This window comes from Carya illinoinensis, chromosome 5 (assembly GCF_018687715.1).
Source record: "Carya illinoinensis cultivar Pawnee chromosome 5, C.illinoinensisPawnee_v1, whole genome shotgun sequence".
NCBI lineage: Eukaryota > Viridiplantae > Streptophyta > Magnoliopsida > Fagales > Juglandaceae > Carya > Carya illinoinensis.
In genome coordinates, this window is record NC_056756.1 from 20,124,037 (window position 1) to 20,143,481 (window position 19,445).

Genomic DNA, 19,445 nt, shown 5'->3' on the forward strand with positions numbered 1-19,445 from the left:
TGGGTTTATCATATCAAATATAAGGCTGATGATAGTATTGAAAGGTACAAAACCCGATTGATGGCAAAAGGTTACACACAAGTGGAAGGTTTAGATTTTCACAAAACCTTTTCTCATGTTGCCAAGTTAACCACAGTTCAATGTTTACTAGCTTTGACTGTTGCTAAAAACTAGAATTTACATCAATTGGATGTTAACAATGCCTTCTTGCATAGTGAACTCAATGAGGAATTTTATATGGACATACCACCATATTTTGCAGAAAAGGGTGATCCTCGTGTATGTAAACTTTCCAAATCACTTTATGGGCTAAGGCAAGCTTCATGCCAAATGGTTCTCCAAACTTTCTGGTGCCATCCTTGATTATGGATTTACATAGTCATCTTCTGATCATTCACTTTTCATTAAGTCTACTACTTCTTCATTAATTGATTTTTTAGTTTATGTTGATGACATAATACTAGCAAGCAAAGACCTTGATTCCAATACTGTTTTGAAGTCTTTCCTAGACAATAGATTTAAAATCAAGGATTTGGGTGTTTTGAAATATTTTCTGGGTTTGGAAATTACTAGATCTTCCAAAGACATTAGTTTATGCCAAAGAAAATATGCCTTGGACATTCTTCAAAACTTGGGTTTCTTACCAGCAAAACCAGTTCAATTCCCTATGGAGAAAAATGTTAAGCTTTCCTTATTTGATGTTGATCTAATTGACGATGCTTCAAGCTATCGTATATTAATTGGTAGGTTAATATACCTTACCATTTCTAGCCCATATCTCACCTATGTAGTACAAGTTCTAAACCAAATTATGTATAAACCACGACAACCTCATCTAGATGCAGCTTACAGGGTCTTGAGGTATATGAAGGGTGTACACCTAGACAAGACCTTTTCTTTTTTGCATAATCAGTTTTTCATCTCAAAGCCTTTTGTGACTCGGATTGTGCAGACTATGTTGACACTTGAAAGTTAGACATTGGTGTTTGTGTGTTTCTTGGTGATTCTTTAATATCTTGGAAGTCTAAAAAGTAACAAACAGTATCAAGATCTTCAATTGAGGCTGAATATAGAGCTATGACATCTACAACTTGTGAATTATCGTGACTGCTTGCTCTGTTGAAAGATTTTCAGATTACTCATCCTCAACCTACACTTTTATTTTGTGATAACAAAGCTACCTTCACATAGTAGCAAACCTAGTTTTTGGACAAAACACATCGAAATAAACTACCACATTGAGAGAGAGAGAGAGAGAGAGAGAGAGAGAGAGAGAGAGAGAGAGAGTATTGGCCAAGTTTTGGACATCCACACTCCATCTTGAGGGGAGTCTTAGAGTGGTTAATCTAATTTGCTAATGTGGCTTTATTTCGTTGGTTGTATTGAGTTGTAATCAATTTTTCTTCTTATTAATACATAAATATAAATCAAAACCAAATTAATTCATTCAATAAAGAAAGTTCAAGATTTTCTTTATTCTGTTTCTATTGCTTCCGTTTCTTTCTCTACTATCAAGAATCCATGGCAAGATTCAAAATTTGTCGGTCGTACCATTTTGTGAAGAACTAGACGTCTTCCAGTAGAAGATAAAGATGCTCCGTTGTCCAATGCACATTTTATCCTCATTGGATTCTTTCCAAGCAATAAAACTGCAATCCACAAACATGGCAGCCTATTTCTTGATCTCGAGTTGAGAATATGTGGGATTTTAAAACCGCTAGGTTCTATTTTTTGTCTTTATTTTTTTGTTACATATACTTTTAAGATTTATATTTTGGGGTGTTTATTTGGTCATCTTTAATTTCATCCTGTGGAAACAAAAAAAAAAAAGGAGCAAAACCCATCTAAAGCCAAACCCATTTTCAAAGACCACACTCAAGCAAGCCCAAATCATACCGCGCTCACCGGGCCTCCACTAGCCCATAGCAAAGAGCCAGAAAACACTGAAAAGTATTTCCTAGGCAATAGTAGCTGAAGCAGAACCAAAATGGCTATGGATGGTGCTACCAACTCTGAGGAATTCGCCGTGGGCTGCTTGCTCTCCATCAAGACCACCTTAGGCGACGACTTTGAAGCTCAGGTCATCACCTTCGACCGCCACACCAACATTCTCGTCCTTCATATCCTTCACTCTCTTGAGATCTTTCTTCTTATTGATCCGTTTGATTTTTGCTAACCCTAGAAAACACCATAGAACGTGAACAGTTTATGTTTTTTCTGTGTGTATTCCTTAACTTTCGTGGGTGCGAACAAGAGGGTTCGAAGGCGGGACCTCGCCGGAACATACGGTTGTTGAAGGCCAACTACATAAAGGAGTTTTCGTTCTTGGGCCAAGCCGAAGATCCACTTGATATAAAAAAATGTTTCCTTGATCTTAATACTCTGCTCGCTAAAGAAGATTTGGCCATTAGGTGGGTTTTTTGCGATTTTCATCAAGAGTCCACTTGGGATTTTTTTTTTTTTTGTTTACTTATTTTGTTGAAAGTTTTTTTTTTTTTTTTCTTTCTTTCCTTCACGAATTCGATTCAGACAAGCAGAGGCTGAGGCCGAGAGGATAGGTGTGGGTGTTACCAGCGAGGCTCAGAGCATTTTTGACGCCTTGTCCAAAACGTAAGTTCCTAATCTAAGTTCCTTATTCTTTTTCGACTCATAAGAACCTGAAGATTATGCATTTACTATTATTTGTATTATGTTACTATACAATTTTAGATATTTCAAGGAGCAGAGTTAGTCAATACTAAACTTAGTCTTTTGTTCCTAAACAGTTGTTGGAGTTTGCACACTTCTATGAATTGTTTTCGTCGCGAATCTTATGATATTTTAGACCCTACGATAGCTTGAAAGATTGAAAGCATCTTTATTCTTCCTAATTCAACAAGTACTCCGTTTATTGTGTAGAAACGCATTGGCAATACACAGGTTCTTTTGTGTTCCACGCACAAAAAATAAGAGAGAGAGAGAGAGAGAGAGAGAGAGAGAGAGAGAGAGAGAGAGAGAGAGAGAGAGAGAGAGAGAGAGAGAAGAATTTGTGACGATTTATAAGTTGAAGAGAAATGAAGTATATGTGCATTATCAACTTACATCGTCATTTTTTTCAGTCGGTGGAGAAAAGAATGTGGGTTCAGTACGGATGCTAACAACTCTAGACTCCAATACTCTGATCAGCTTCGTGAAAAGTGCAATGCAAATAAGTTTTTCTGATACATCTTTGGTATTTGGTTTCAGTTCTAATCATAAATTTGCACTTTTGATGTTAGGCTAACTCCACTAAAAGGTATGGCCTGGAGTTTGTCTTTCCAAAAATTGGGAGGAAAGATCTGAATATTATCATACCTTTAGCAGCTTAACCTGAAGTGAACATTGTCAAGAATCCCATGCTCCTATAATGGATCTAATCTGATACCTTGTTTGGCCCTACGTTTATTTTAATGCCAGTTGCTGCATTGAGTTTGGGTAATTCTATAAACGTGCTTTTGTTTTTATGTCTTTTTTAATGGTCTGTAGGATTTGAACATATGATTGCTACAACTTTATTATGAACAACTTTTGTATTGGTAATGATGAAAATTTTTAATAATGCTGAAAATTTATGTTGATCTACAGATATTGATGAAATGATTCTTTTATGTAATATTTATAGAGTTCCCCTAGATGATTTGGTTAAAATTGAAATTATAAATGTGCACCTTATAGAGATGTCTAATCTGGGAGCCAAAATATTAATAAGTAATAAGCCATGCTGGGGGCATCTGCATTAGCTCAGTGGTGCTTTTATGCCTCATATGGTGCATTGGGCTTGAAAGGAATGACCAGGACTCTGAAGATTCTTTGGGCGTCATTTATGTACTCAATGGATCTAGCTTTCAGGACTTTCTTGTACAATTTGATAGCTCCTAACTTGTAACTAGGTATTCTTTTCGTATACTCTTTGTGCACTTGGGCAACACCTATTTACTTGATTCAATTAAATTTTATTTTACTTATAAAAAAGTACCACATGTTCTATAGTGGGATAGTGGGATGAAAGTAGGATGAGTGTGGTATGTAGCATTGTTCAATACAATTAACACTTCTAATATGTGGTGGAACTAGTGCCATTGGGCTCACACCTTACATGAATTTAGGTGAGAGGATTTGAGTTTTCCCGGACTTAGGACTGCTTGGAAAGAGAAACTTTCAGTGGCTTTTAAGTGAAATTTGTAAATTTGAATGACATTAGTTATATTTCATTAATTGTTAAGTGAGCTGACAGTTTCGTGTCAGAAGATTTTTCCACTTTTGTGATGATATATAGCACCGTAAAAACTTGTTATCAATGTTCTATCTACATAGAAGTGGACCAGAAAATAGTTATCGGTTCTCTGCCACTGATGTTATTAGTATTTTATCAGGCTTCCAGTGCGCTGGGACAAGACTGTCATAGTTGTTATGAATGAGGTGCGTGTGAGTAGTCCATATCTCCCAGAATCTGTTAATGGAGGAACTCCTGCTGCCAATGAGAGGGTGAAGAAAGTGGTAAGACACTAAGGATTCTTATATTTGATTTACACAGTTAATTTAACGGGGAATTACACATGTTTAAGTAATAATCATTTATGTGGTTGTTTCTCCATTCCAGCTTGAGTTTGAGAGGAAGAGATTGCAAACTCGTGGTGGTGGTCAGTGATAGTTATTGCATTGTCATACAGGAGCTTGGAAAATGACCTTGTGGGATTAAACATGATGTGTACGTCCTTGTACGCCTAACCTTTATCTGAGAGAAACATGTTATCTATTTTCTCCAACCTCTTGATGCTTTCTTTAATCAAGGAATTTCATATTTTCCATATCTTTATCTATCGTCGTTCTTTAATCTTGCCATCTCTGGTTCTTCATTTGCATGATACAGTTTGTCTAGTTTATTTACAGATCAAGTATTTGAGATCAAGTTCTAGAGCAACGAGCTCAATATAAATGTGTATATATATATATATGAGTGTGTGTGTGTGTGGATGTCAGATAAGTCAAGCATCTGTAGTTAATTTGTTTGGTTTTCACAATCATCGCAATCAAGTAATTACAATATAAACTGAATGGACATGATAAAGGGCATGTATAGGATTGTGGTGGATAATATAGCTTTTAGCTTTAGGGCTTTTAGTTGCAGACCTTAAGTAATAAGTTCTATTATTAAAAAATTATTTACTGTTTGTTGACTATATTTCTAGAGCACTTTCAAACATGTTATATTTGTGGAAATGATATAGAAAGTATTTTTTGATGTAGAAATGACATAAAAGGTCATTTGAGGTAGTGTCGAACCTATGATAAAATCAAAGTATAAAGTTGTAATTATTTAAAAGTTGTATGAGTATTTTTGCCTAATGACAACATTCTTTAAAATTAAAGCATGTTTAAAAAGCATCAAATGTTATTCTTGAAACATACTTTTTAGTTTTTTTGAGATTAAAATATATTTTAATATGTAACAATCAAACAACCAAATTTTATCATCAAAGAGTTTTGAGGTTTTTTAAACATTTTTTACAATTTCTGGCACAACTCCAAACAAGCCCACAGATTTGCTAAAGAGATATATTTTCGAAATGAAATCTGATTGTTCTGGACAGCTATAACTCAATCTTGATGAGTTGAAGGTTATCTACTTCAGGGATACCTTGTTACGAGAATGGAAAATAATTAGGTCTTGTTTGGGAAGTGAGATGGGTTGAGACTTGAGAACATCTCATTTCATTTTTCTCATAATTTCATTTTTAAATATCATTTAAGTATAAAATACTTTTCAGTTTCAAATTTTCAATTTTTTCATTTATAATTACATATTCTTTTTCAAACTTTTAAATAGAACACAAAAAATAATATAACTTTTTCAAATTTTAAAATAAACGTAATATTAAAAATACTATTAAAATAATTTTTAACTTTATAATATTTTTATTTAACTTTTTATCTCTCATTTATCAATATTCAACAAAATATATATTCACAAATAATTTTACTATTATTAACAAACCTAAGGTTGAAGACTATTAATCCTGACCGGATTGGATTGATAATTTTATTTGTCGGTCTCGGAGTGTGATTTTTTCGAGACAAACTGAATGTATATATATAGTTAAATATTTTTTTTTATATAATATATTATTTTATATTATACTTGTATAAGTTAATTATATAAATTTTATCCAAAGGATCATTATTAACTATATATATAATGAAATTATTTAATATTCATTAACCATATATAAAATATTAAAAAGATCACTTTATTTTAATTTAATTATCTTTTATATTAATTTTTTGTAAAAAAAATATTCATAAACCAAATGGACCGATTGTACCAATAACTAACAATCCGGTCCGGCAAAAATGGACCCCTCCCAGGTTGGACCAATTACACACTACTAAACAAACTATTTTATTATTATTTATAAAATTTTCACCTCATATCAATATCCAAACCAACAATCAGGTTATTGAGGGATGCCCATCCACGCATAGTGCCTTTGATTATTGATAATCCTGCTAAATGGTAAAGAAACGGCCGAATCATTTCTTTGTGCTTTACTGTTCTACTGACTCATGCTACAAATTGTGGAAATGTATTATACATCAGTCACACTTGTTATTGTCTATATGGGGGGCGGGGGTGGACTGCCGAGCACGGGGGACCAGCGTTGACCGCCAAAGTTCTGCCTTTAACACACGGAATAAAACGGGGCCATGTGCCTTTAACACATTCCCAAGTCAAAGTAGCATGCCTCACCGCGAGACCAAATTTAAGGCTGCCAGCCGCCTCCGTTGACGGACAGCTAGGGATGATTCACATTTTGTTTGAACGTTAGACAATCAATTTCCAAAACATCTCCATAAGATTAGTCGGATCAACCATCATAAATATACATTTTTTTTTTTTTTTTGGGTTTGAACAATCAAACGGGCTCCCTAAAACGCTCGAAAGAAAGAAATCATCTAGAGATAAGGAGATACATGGCCGTGCGTTTGAGAGTCCGGGTGGTTCGAACGATGGGCTGGTGTCAACGAGAAAATGAAAGAGTGAGCGGCGACGAGCTGGTGGCAAGATGGGTGAGCGACAAGATCGAGTGTTCGAGATGGAAAGAAAACTCAAAAAGTTGGGAGTGTTTCTCTCTTTACTTTCATTATGTCACTCACGTGAAAATATATCCTCCAAATAACAAATGACGAAACGACATCATTCACAACGCAAAACAATGATGGTTTTCTGGGCCATAGAAGTAGCCTGAATTACAATTTACTGCATGCTTACATATTTTTGTAGCACGCCGTGGCCACCACCACCACTATCATCATCATCATAAGGGTGTCTGTCTATTTGGAGGCTTTTTATTTCTCTGTGTTTCATTTGATTTTTGTGACATGGCTTCAAAAGTGAACTGCAGATTTCAAAATAAAATGTAGCCGAAAGTTTTAAAGTGGCTTTAGCAAAAGATCATTGAAACTTGAAAGAAAGAAAGAAAGAATGCCTGTGACTGTGTATCTACACCGTCGAGCATTTGTTGGGGTTTTGAAGTGCCTGCCAACACCCCCGTGCAGCTTTTGCAATGTTAGCTGACTAAACAAGATATAAATTTCTTGGGCGGTAAGTAAAAAAAAAAAAAATTCTTAATCACTCAGTAAAAATAAAAATTAAAATTAAAAAATAAAATAAAAAATTCAAGCAATAAGTTTGGGTAATAAGACTATCATTTTTCATAAATGAATTATTTAGACTACATTTAAATATTGAATTGAGTTGAGTTGTGAATCCCAACAATAACTAGTTTGAAATGAGCTGAACTTATTTCAACAACCAAATATGACCTTAGGCCCCGTTTGGATTCAGAAAGCACATCATCTTATTTCATTATTACAACCTTCTTAAATTCTCACATAAAATATAATAAACAATTCAACTTTTTCAAATTTCAATTCAATTTTTTTAAATCTTAAAATATAAATAATATTAAAAAATAATATTTTAATAATATTTTATTTAACTTTTATTTTTTATCTAAAATTATTTTATTTTTTAAACATATTGAATCCAAACCAGCCTAGGTCACAAAGGTATAGAGAGTCAACATCATCAACAGATGCATGAAAATGAAAAATCAAAGCCATAATAAAATGGCCTTTATTGAATAGGTCCGATTAATTTGTATTTACTATTTATAGTTATAAAATGTCGAGTTGCTTTCAATTAGATCGGTTGCTTGCTGAGGCTTCAGTGCAACTTTCATTCGTGTATCTGACCCTTCCTTTCAACTTTTTGAAGAAGTAACTTCCTAAAGGGTATTCCTTGCCCCCAAAACGGCCCCACGCCTTCCTTCCTTTCACTAACTCCAATAGAGTAATGACTTAAAAATAACAAATTGATCATCCTCTTAAAAATATAAATCTTGACTGGTGAAAAAAATGTTTTAAAAAAATATAATAAGGCTCCTTGTCCGAATATGAGTCTCGATAATTTTTTCTATTTAGTAATTAAGGAAATGTATTTGAATGATATTATACTTTTTAAAAAAAATATTTATGTAAGAGAATAAAAAAATGAATGAAAAATATTAAAAAAATCAAATGACATTGTCAGAATCCGTGGTGTAGCACGACTTTTATAGTCGGACTCAGGTCTATGGAAAGGAATCCTGCAGACCAGAGACATGCTAAAAAGAGAAAGGTGCTATCAGATTCACAATAGAGGTCGATCAACATATGGTTTGAACCATGGATTCCAACTATAAAAAATTTTAAAACAAAACCAAAACAAGAAATGGAAGAGACTCATCCTCAACTAAAAGTCTCAGACATTATTTTTGATATCCCTAAGTCGTGGAACATCCAAAAAATGCAAAAAATGTTTGATGAAGAAAGCATAGCAGAAATAAAGAGAATACCATTGCCATCCTTTTCCAGGAGCCAAGACAAAGCAATTTGGATCCCAAGTACCTAAGGCGAATTCACAGTCAAAAGACAACCTATCAAATGATCATTGACAATCAAAAAGAAGCTCATCAAGTCTGCAATCCAAATATCTTCAAGAGCATATGAAAAATGAAAGTTCATGAAAGACACACGCTGCTACTTTGGAAACTTCAATAGAATATTTTACCAACAAGGTCAAGAATAATTAAAATCTCTTATGTTTTTAGTTTATTGCGAAATCATTATTTAGTTTATTTGTAGGTTTTTGTAATTTTAGGCTACGAATTGTAAAAATATAAAAATTCATGTGTCTAAAAATTTTGCAAAAGTTGAAAATGAATGCTTTAAATTGCAAAACGCGAAGTCCGAGTACTGATTTTCAATTAACATATCTATATTTTATAAAAGAAATATGAAAAATACTACTTTTACCACTCAAACTTATCACTCAGTGTTACTGTTTAAATTATTTTATTTTATTTTTAAAATTTGTCTTTTTATTTAGTTATTAAAGAAGTATTTTTAATACTATTGTGATTTTTTTTATTTTTTTTAAAAATATTTAAAAGTATTAAAAAATACATATAAGAAAAAGAATAAAAAAAATAATTTAAGACTATAAATATAATTTTTTCTGTAATTAATATTTTAATCTTGAAAACATGAATATTATGGTTTAATTAGTAATGCTGAAGTACTCTCAAAGTATTCTGATATCTGCACTAGCTAGGAGGGGACAGAAAGCCCAAACACAACTATGGCATGCAGAATGCTCAGAACTTTGAGAATGCAGCAGCAGGAGCAGAGAGCAATTTAAGGCCGTCGACACGTTAGAATTTCGTTCCATCATAATCACACTCGAACAAAGTTGCACCACTGCCCAATGATGCCCAATGTCTTACGAACGAAGTACTCCACAAGTTACGTTAGCTACTGATACATACAACGCATGATCACTTACCATCTGTTTCGTCTATTTTGCTGTCGACACGGGTTCCAATATTATCTTCGTGAGCCAATTTTAAAAGTGAAGTAAATCTTAAAGCAGCATGTTTTTGTTTTCATCCTTAATTTTATTATTTTCACTTTTATTATTCATTCATTGACTTCATTGTCATCGCAAACCTGATTACTCGCAGCAGCATCTAACTATGTTTTCGAGGTTGTACAGGACTTGTCCCTTTAGAGACAACGAGACGGGACTGGAGGGTTCTGTATATCTTTGACAATACTTGTGAAGCAATGGGGTTGTCAGTTCTCCATTCCCGGAACAAAATCGATTAGATTATTTTCTTTCAAGTAGTGGCTGTCATTTAGATTCTGTACGTCGCAGTAAAATCGGAGGGCAAAAGGTTTTCCTTTTGATTTTGTAGGGATAAGTTAATTCCAAGGAATTAGAATGGTAAAAGGTGACGACGGAGTACTTTATATAAGCTTTTTCTTCACGTGATTGAAGACAAGAAGGAAAGGCAGACCGAAAAAAAAAGAACTGTGCTTTGGGTTTCAAATATGCAGCAATAGATTCCTTCGGATCAAAGAGATGTATTAGGAGGGAACGCCATCTGCTTTTGCTTTTACTTCCTTTTCCCACGTGTTCATACTAACTTTTATCTTTGCCTCCAAAGACTGTCTTGGTCTAATAACGAACGCATAACACTCCCCAGTTTTCTCTAAGTTGTTTTAGCGTGTGATGAACTTTTTGGGAGAGGAGTAGAGTCTGGTTTACACCACAACGCTTGCCTTCTGATAGTCACTACACCTATTTACTCATTGTAAGTGAGTTTTGGTGTTCATGCTAATATAAATATTTTTTAATATTTCAGTTGTTTACATGGGTATAGTGGGTTTAGGTGTTTGTATGGGTGGGGTGGTAGTTTTTGGGGTTTGGAGCATCTGGGATTTTGTGAGGATTTTCTGATTCCATCACTTCTTTTGTGGTTATGAGAACTTCTTGGAGTTCGGTTATTTATTTGGAGATGCGGGTTTGGTTGTACGTATAGGACTAATTTTGTTTTGGATTTCTCTTTGACAAAGTTGAAGTAAAAAAGCAGAGGAAGAAGCATGGCAGGAGGTGGAGGACATGCACCACAGCCAAAACAAGAAGAGCTACAGCCACATCCTACCAAAGACCAGCTACCGAGCATTTCTTACTGCATTACCAGCCCTCCTCCATGGCGTGAGTGTCTTACTTTCAGACAACACCCCCCGCGGCCCCCGCCGCCGGGGGGGTGGGGTCGCAATTTGATTTTAGTGTCCCAGGATTTGCGGGATATTCATCTGTTTATGATATAAATATCTCTTCTTGCTTGGAAAATGCTAGTAAGCATATGTTCAACTGCTGTGCATAACTCTGTATCTGCTGCTGGTATACTTCTATGGAACTTGGTTGATAAATATATGATTATTGAGTTATATATATTTATATATGTATCTGTTTCAGCCTTTAAAACATATGTTTGGTTTCCCATAATGTAATCGTTTTAAGTTGAAGGGTTTTGGTCTTAATGCAGCCGAGGCAATTCTACTTGGCTTCCAACATTACCTGGTGATGCTTGGCACAACTGTGTTGATTCCCACATCTCTAGTTCCGCAAATGGGAGGTGGCAATGTAAGCCTTGACTAGGACGATAACAACGGAAACAGTTTTGTTTTTCTTTTATAATGTTTCTTGTTTAGTAGTTCTGTGGATTTTTTCAAAGTAGGCAACTGCTAACTTAGAATGCTAACATTTGATTTAAGGAGGATAAAGCAAAAATGATTCAGACAATATTGTTTGTGGCTGGTTTGAACACATTGTTTCAAACCCTGTTTGGAACTCGTCTACCTGCTGTGATTGGAGCTTCTTACACCTATGTGCCAACAACCATTTCAATCATTTTGGCAGGACGATACAGTAACATTTTAAATCCTCAGGAGGTTGGTTCATTGGATTCCCATCTAGTGTGTTATTGACTTCTTTTTTTTTTTTTTTTTTTTTAATGATACAATCCTGGATCACCTGATTTCTTATGTATTTTGCAGAAATTTGAAAAGATAATGCGTGGAATCCAGGGTGCTCTTATTGTTGCCTCAACTCTTCAGATTGTATTTGGCTTTAGTGGCCTTTGGCGTAATGTTGCGAGGTCAGTTAGCACTTTGTAATACAATTAAAATCTGCTGTATTGGTGCTTCATTGGCTTACTTCCACAAGCTTTTGTTCTGTAATGAAATCACTGGTGGCTGTCAGTAGCACTCGTTTTAGATTAATCTCATTCCTTTGAAATGTGCTTGTTTGATGCAAATGTGAACGCCAATAAGTATTCCATGAGTCTAATTTCTCGATGACTGTCTATTAAATATAAAATTAATCAAGCACCAAAATGTTGACAATTGGTGGATCAGGTTTTTAATCATGTTTGTCATGTGCAATTCCTCCTAATCTTATGTTGTCAAATTTTATGTTTCTTTATATTATCCAGGTTCCTGAGTCCACTTTCTGCTGTTCCCCTGGTCGCTTTATCTGGTTTTGGGCTATATGAGTTTGGTTTTCCGGTGGTATGATTTGACTTCTTCCCTTGCCGTGCCAGGGCCCCAACCCTCCCCCCCCTCTCCCCCCAAAAAAAAAAAAAAATTGTTAATCTTATTGAAATTGTATCTTCTGTTGCTATAAGGTATTGACTATGACTTTGAATTTCCAGCTTGCAAAATGCATAGAGATTGGGCTGCCACAGCTCATTATTTTAGTAATATTTTCCCAGGTAATGTTCAATCATTGTTTGCAGCTTTTTATGTTTCCTAAGCATAGGCAACCATTCTAAACATGAAATCAATGATTGGCAGTATATACCTCACTTGATGCGTGGTGAGACGCATGTCTTCGACCGCTTTGCTGTTATATTCTCTGTGGTGATTGTTTGGATTTATGCTCACCTACTCACCGTTGGTGGGGCTTACAAGAATACAGGGCCTAAAACCCAAATAAGTTGTAGAACAGATCGTGCCGGAATCATTGGTGCTGCTCCATGGTAAGGCTCTTATAGTTAGTTTTAGTTTTCTATTCTGGTGATGGATTCATTTCTCAGTGAAAAAAAAAGATGTTAGGTTTAACGCTGGATTTCAATTCAGACATGCTTAGAGGTGTCGCAGTTAATCAAATTACATTGTTTCATTAACTAGTGGTGATGTCCACCTCTAGTATTGGTAAAACAAGTTTAGTGTTTTAGTCATTTCCTGTGCATCTGAGATCACCAGAAAAAAGATTCATTTTTGTCATTACTGTGCCTTATTGTTGGAAAACCCTGTTTTGTGCAGGATAAGAGTTCCATATCCTTTTCAATGGGGAGCTCCCACTTTTGATGCGGGAGAAGCTTTTGCAATGATGGCTGCTTCATTTGTTGCTCTTGTGGAGGTTTGCTTGCATTTGTGCTTATGAAATATATACCCCCAAGTTTATTTTTAGTTATAGAATACTGGCCAGCAACAATTCTGCTAGTTTTATACTGAATTTTGAAGGCTGGAAATTTTCTTAATATCTGTATATCAAATTTCCATCCTATCATAAAGGCACAGGATGACTTGCATGAATCTCGCAATGTTTATTGCTGTCCTCAACAATATAGTAACCAAATTATTTTAGTGCTTGATCACATTAAGTTCGAATATATTATGCAATATTTGGTTTTGTTAATGATTCATTGGTTAAGAATGAAAAATCCACATTTCAATGTGCCATCTTTGTAAAATGTAGTAATGTACTCATTTTAATGTGATATTATGATTGCACAGTCCACTGGCGCATTCTTTGCTGTGTCAAGGTATGCAAGTGCAACTCCACTGCCACCTTCTATTCTCAGCCGTGGTGTTGGTTGGCAGGTAACAAGTTATGATAACTTGCCTCTAGGTTTGCCCACATCTTAATTGTTGTCTCTTTAGAGGTTATAGGATTAATCAATGTTCAGCAATTTAATATCCAATTTCTTTTATTTTCCTTGCATATTTATTTAAATGGAAACATAAAATGATTTCTTCAGTTATGAAGTCAAGCGGAATAACATTGTTTTTTCTAATATCAGGGAGTGGGCATTCTGTTCTCGGGGATATTTGGAACTGGTAATGGGTCATCAGTTTCTGTGTAAGTTTTTGTTCAGAATCACCTCAGGCTTGGAAATATTTGTTTCTCTAATCTTAGGTAACATTTTAACTACTAGTTTTATTATACTCAGTGAAAATGCGGGACTACTAGCATTGACTCGTGTTGGTAGCCGAAGGGTTGTCCAAATATCAGCTGGATTCATGATCTTCTTTTCCGTACTTGGTAAGCGATTCATGTAATAGATTCACCACTTTCTCTCATTGTTAGAAAGAACAAATTTAACATACATGGCTGTCCAGGAAAATTCGGAGCTGTCTTTGCTTCAATTCCAGCACCTATCATTGCTGGTTTATATTGCCTGTTCTTTGCTTATGTGGGTAGGTATTATTAACTTTTGGAGCTGGTTCTGTTATCATAGCTCAATTCAACGTTTCTTTAATGTGTTTCTTCTGGTGATTCACGTGAACAGGTTCAGCAGGCCTCAGTCTTCTTCAGTTTTGCAATCTAAACAGCTTTAGGATAAAGTTCATATTAGGCTTCTCTGTTTTCATGGGATTATCAATACCTCAATACTTCAATGAGTATACACTTGTTAACGGATATGGTCCTGTCCACACAGGAGCAAGATGGGTACATGGCTTCTTTACCTGTCCTCTATCTAGTCTTCTTAAACTTTATCCTCCTAGTATGCTGAAAAAACGAAGCGCTTCATCGTGGAAAGTTATTGAGGATATTAATCAAAATTCCTTTATTTTTTTGGCAGTTCAATGATATGATCAATGTACCATTCTCATCAGAGCCATTTGTTGCCGGCTTGTTGGCTCTGTTCTTGGACATGACACTACACCGGAAAGACAACCAAACCATGAAAGATAGAGGCATGCTTTGGTGGATCAGATTCCGGTCATTCAAGGCAGACACAAGAAGCGAGGAATTCTACTCTCTGCCCTTTAACCTGAACAAGTTTTTCCCATCTGTTTGATCTTTGCAACATGTATTTTGAAGTTGTGTGACGAAGTTAATGCTCTCTATGGGAGGAATATTCCGTAACATGGATGGCATTTTTCTGTCTCCAGTTAAACTTTGTAAATCAACCTTGTAATATGAACATCTCTCTTCTTTTCACAGCTCTTGAGCAGTCCTCTCTTTGGTTCCCTCCCCTCTTGAAATGGTATCAACAGCATAGCATAGGTGCTTCTTGCGTGTCTCTTCCTCTAGTTAGTCTGTAAAGTGGTGGTGGTGGTGGTGGTAAGCAGTCATTAAGGTTTGGTGCATAGGAATTGGGGGCACAGTCGCTTGACACTCCTTAACATCTTCCATTGAAGATCTGCCATATCAACATTGTATTTAAACTTAAAATATAAGTTAATATCAACAAATGTAGTTATTTTAACTTAACATTAGACAATAAATTGAAGTTTTGTTCCAATCATATCCAAGGCTTGTTGGATTTGTAAAAACATGTTTCATTCTTTGTCTTCCTCGGCAACAGGTTCCTATTTTCGTTGAGGTCACTGTATTTGTATTTGTTTTTGGGCCATAAAAAGGTAACATATGTGAATTGTCCACCAACACCAAATGCATAAGGATTATAAACGAAAAGAGCCAACATTTCAAGAATTTAAAAACATCAAGGAATGTTATTAACCATTTTTTTTTTCCCTAAATTTCTCTAGGCAAATAATTAACAATATATCCTTAACTTTCTGGTTTGGAAATTGAACATATTGATGGTTTCCAATGAAAGAAAATCTCTTATTTTGGTTGTTTTCTTCATTGAAAACTTGCAAAATAATAATATCTAACCCTATTGAATATCTTTGTCGTCCTTAGCTTCGAAGGTCACGGAAGTCAGCCGTGTTCTTGGACATGAAGTTCTGTTTCAATATTCTATTATTATTTATTATTTTATTATTATTGTTTACATATTTTATTATTATTTTATTATTATTTTTTATTACTCTTTCACCATTATTTATAAAATATCTGAAATACCTTACTACTCAAACGCAATCGACTGTGACGAATTAAGGATGGACCTGGATGGTCGAGATTGGTATGAGACTGATGCATTGGGCTGGGCCTGGGAGCACAATCATAGGATTAATCTCATGAGATCATTTAAACCTGTGTTTCATAATACTGCAAATTAAAAACATATTTAGGTTAAAAGATAAAAGATAAAATTATTTTAAATTTAAAAAAATTACGTTAATTTATAATTTTTTTTTTTTATAAAATCTCTTTGTATTTATAATACTTATCAAGAATAAAATATTAAAAATATATTGGAAGACAAAAAAATCAATTTCTTAAATATGTTGGTCTGCATTCATTATTGGGTGTAGTCTTGGCTCATTGTCCACATATATACAACCATTCAAGGCCTGTAAAAGGCTTCTATTTTTATTTTTATTTTTTTCTTTTAAATGATTTATATAATATAAATCATCTTTAAATAGATAAGCCTCATCTAAATTTTTATAAAATATGTATTTTTTTATTTTTTTTATTTCAATTTTTAAGGTAGGACTTACCTTTTTACAAAGACGTGAGTCAGATAAACTTAAAGACAGCCTCATCTTCTTAAGGGGTCACGAGAGTGACCAATCACAAATTGCTGTCTCCACATATTGTCCTCCTAGGGCCCTTCAGCTCAATCTATCAGCAATGGTCCTTTTGACTGAGTAATCATGGCAGTTTAATTATCTATATAATTTGAAGATTTTAATATTTTGGTACTTGATTCAAAGCCATCTTCAAGCTTTCAAAAAAAAAATAAAGAAAAAACTCCTCGAGCCGATCGCCTATATATTTTGACCCATTATTGGTTACAAAGTTGTCAATATGGCATTCTTTATAAACCACATATTTCTCTGACTCTATTAAAGGGGAAATCATAGATCTCTCATCAAAGATCCTTTCAGTTAATAATTCATCAAACAAAGAGCTTTGTGATTCATATGTTTTTTTATTTTTATTATTTAATAGCCTTTATAGGAAAAATCTCCATCATTGTTGTCTGAATCCTTTAGTTTTTATTTTTTATTTAAAAAGAAAATAAACAAAAAACAAAAGTTCTATCCCACTTGCTGCAGGTTGCCAAATGCTGGGAAGATGGTGCGTTGTGTAGTTAAAGGACCATTAAATGCTCCATTAGGTAGTAGTGAGAATATAGCATTGATTGATCATCATCACCCCCCACTTTAATGATTTCTGCAAGCAGAGTGAGAGTCCTAAGATCTTTTTGTTTTTGTTAGGTTTTGGTTCCTCATTCTTTGTGTCCAACACTTAATGATCTACAGTGACCAATCATATAAAGAAAACCTCTTTTATTGGTGTCGACTTTATGCACATGCCCTCTTCCCAAACATCGGTCTCTGATCAGTATCCACATTTATTATGGACATATGCTTCTTGGCCATTACTGAAGTTACCCCATTCCTCCTCCATGAAAAACCAACAAAAAAAACAAAAGAACTTGACCAGAAAAGTCTATGTGAGTGCTAACTCAGTGCAGAATGAGTCGTCTACAGGAATAAATGTCTACTTTATCTGCATAAAATATATATCCACGATTCCACGGATGCTTTATATCCTTAATTCCTTCCTAAAATATGGTTTCTGCCAACTCTTCTGTCTATGACAATCTTCCCCAAGATTAAGCCTGCTCTTGAAGCTTCAATACTGTCTGTGACAGCTTTGTGTACTGCTACATGAATGTTCCCAACTGACAACAGTGTATGTTTGGTTTTATTTTATTTTTTCTTGCCTTTATTTTTCCCTCTCTTGGTCTGCAGGGATCTTTGACACTCTTAAATTAATTAATCTATTATTAGAGAATGTGTAGTTTGTATTCTGCATTATGGGGGAAGAATGTGGAGAAAGCAACTCTAAACTCATGTCCTTTACATCAAGAACAATAGCCCCACTAACAGGAACATCTCAGACTCCATTGTTTGCTAGGAAAAGGCTTTTATTACAAATTAGAATGTTTTAAGGGCCAATGAATGTACAGACATACAGGACCAAAATTTTGCTGCCCACTACAAGCAGCAAGTTATGAACATTATAGGGTTGAAAAGCTTGGAAGAGTTTGAATCCCATCAACTTCTATGTTTAAAGCTGTCAAGCAATTACAAAAAAAAAAAAAAAAAGATCCTTTAAGACCTTCCATTATTTAATATTAATGGCTGCCACATCCTGAGCCACAAGAAGTTAACGGCCTATGGTATTATATAATATTGAAGGTGTAGTCCCCTATACCAGCCATGTTTGAACAAGCTAGAAGTAGTCCATTCATCATTTAATATGCAAACCAAAGTTTCCCAACACCTCACATGGCTTACATACACTGACATTTATATCAGAGATGTTTACACGTGAATTTTCACTAGAAGATCATTAACTAATTTCAAACTTTGGGATTCTAAGAAGTTATTTACTGATCAAATGAGTCAAAAATATTGATCAGAAGCTTACCACTTGTCTCTGGATTCAAGCTGCAGGACGTTCCTCATAACCCAACAAAAATATATATATATATATATAAATTATATAGCACGCATCTTTTTTCTTGGATTTCTAAAGTTTCTTCATGTTTCATGATCTGGGTCTCAAAACCGACACTCTGACTGGAGTTGTTGAGTCTTGCAGAGTTATGCCTCCACATTGCAGATTGATTTATTCGAATTATTGACTGATGCTTGCTTATTATTCAATTACAAATGTGTACTGTTCCATTGATTTGGTCCTCATCACTTTCCACAAACTCACACGAGGAAGCCTAGGGGGGGGGAGCAATGGAACAAAGTTCAACTTGTTGCGAAGAAGCGGCCTGAGACTGATGTCTGCTTGTCCTAATAATATAAAAGAACCCCACAAGAAAAATCTCCATTATTTGCTAAGATTGCCACTTTGATGATCTTTCACAAAAAGTTGTGCATTGTGGTGTGTTGATTAATATTCCGCATGTAGATAGTGGGGGTGCTTTATTTGCCATTCCACTAGGTTTAGTGATTAAATTAAAGAAAATATAAGAAAAATACATAAATTACAACAAAATGATTTCCACCGGATTATGATCTTCAGTGCGCATACCTTTAAGGTGATTCTATAGTTGAGGCCTTAAATTTTCAAGGAAAATGTATATTTAAATTATTAAGGCTTTTTTGTACTACTTTTGTGTCTTAGAATATCAAAATTGACACATCTCATTCTAAAACTATAAAAACAGTGAAACTTTGCATCATCAATAAATTCTAGCCATTAAAACGAATGAAAAATAGATAACGTACGTGGAACAATCTTCATGGATGTCAAATATTAATAGAGGGGCGTAGTGCTACAACCACAGCGGGTGTAGCCCAAGGATGGGTCCCGAGAAGGCCGACAAACTCTCTCTCTCTCTCTCTCTCTTTCTCTTTCTTAT

The 19,445-nt window shown here is 34.6% G+C and overlaps 2 protein-coding genes across 3 annotated transcripts; both read left to right on the forward strand.

Annotated features, from left to right (window-relative positions):
• Nucleotides 1-1,954: 1,954 nt before the first annotated feature.
• On the forward strand, nucleotides 1,955-4,828 carry LOC122310796 (protein LSM12 homolog). The gene is made up of 5 exons (XM_043124941.1): nucleotides 1,955-2,120; nucleotides 2,252-2,411; nucleotides 2,530-2,610; nucleotides 4,392-4,515; nucleotides 4,619-4,828. The coding sequence occupies exons 1-5, from the start codon at nucleotides 1,988-1,990 to the stop codon at nucleotides 4,664-4,666; spliced, it is 546 nt and encodes a 181-aa protein (XP_042980875.1). The 5' UTR covers nucleotides 1,955-1,987; the 3' UTR covers nucleotides 4,667-4,828.
• Nucleotides 4,829-9,735: 4,907 nt separating this feature from the next.
• LOC122310790 (nucleobase-ascorbate transporter 6-like) lies at nucleotides 9,736-15,141 on the forward strand. 2 transcript variants are annotated; one of them, XM_043124932.1, is made up of 15 exons: nucleotides 9,736-10,495; nucleotides 10,978-11,119; nucleotides 11,454-11,551; nucleotides 11,683-11,859; nucleotides 11,965-12,065; nucleotides 12,402-12,477; nucleotides 12,621-12,680; nucleotides 12,763-12,947; nucleotides 13,234-13,330; nucleotides 13,708-13,794; nucleotides 13,995-14,053; nucleotides 14,145-14,236; nucleotides 14,314-14,391; nucleotides 14,484-14,644; nucleotides 14,778-15,141. In XM_043124932.1, exons 2-15 carry the CDS (start codon nucleotides 11,005-11,007, stop codon nucleotides 14,994-14,996), a joined length of 1,605 nt encoding a protein of 534 aa, XP_042980866.1. In that variant the 5' UTR covers nucleotides 9,736-10,495; nucleotides 10,978-11,004; the 3' UTR covers nucleotides 14,997-15,141. The 2 variants fall into 2 exon arrangements, with proteins under 2 accessions (XP_042980866.1, XP_042980865.1); XM_043124931.1 differs by lacking the exon at nucleotides 9,736-10,495 and adding an exon at nucleotides 10,502-10,715.
• The last annotated feature ends 4,304 nt before the right edge of the window (nucleotides 15,142-19,445 follow it).

Coding starts and splice junctions, on each gene's coding strand:
- LOC122310796 (XM_043124941.1), top strand. CDS start 1,988: ATGGCTATGGATGGTGCTACCAACTCTGAGGAATTCGCCGTGGGCTGC. Junction 2,121..2,251: donor CACCAACATTCTCGTCCTTC/ATATCCTTCACT, acceptor GTGGGTGCGAAC/AAGAGGGTTCGAAGGCGGGA. Junction 2,412..2,529: donor AAAGAAGATTTGGCCATTAG/GTGGGTTTTTTG, acceptor AATTCGATTCAG/ACAAGCAGAGGCTGAGGCCG.
- LOC122310790 (XM_043124932.1), top strand. CDS start 11,005: ATGGCAGGAGGTGGAGGACATGCACCACAGCCAAAACAAGAAGAGCTA. Junction 12,948..13,233: donor ATCATTGGTGCTGCTCCATG/GTAAGGCTCTTA, acceptor TGTTTTGTGCAG/GATAAGAGTTCCATATCCTT. Junction 14,237..14,313: donor GATCTTCTTTTCCGTACTTG/GTAAGCGATTCA, acceptor ATGGCTGTCCAG/GAAAATTCGGAGCTGTCTTT.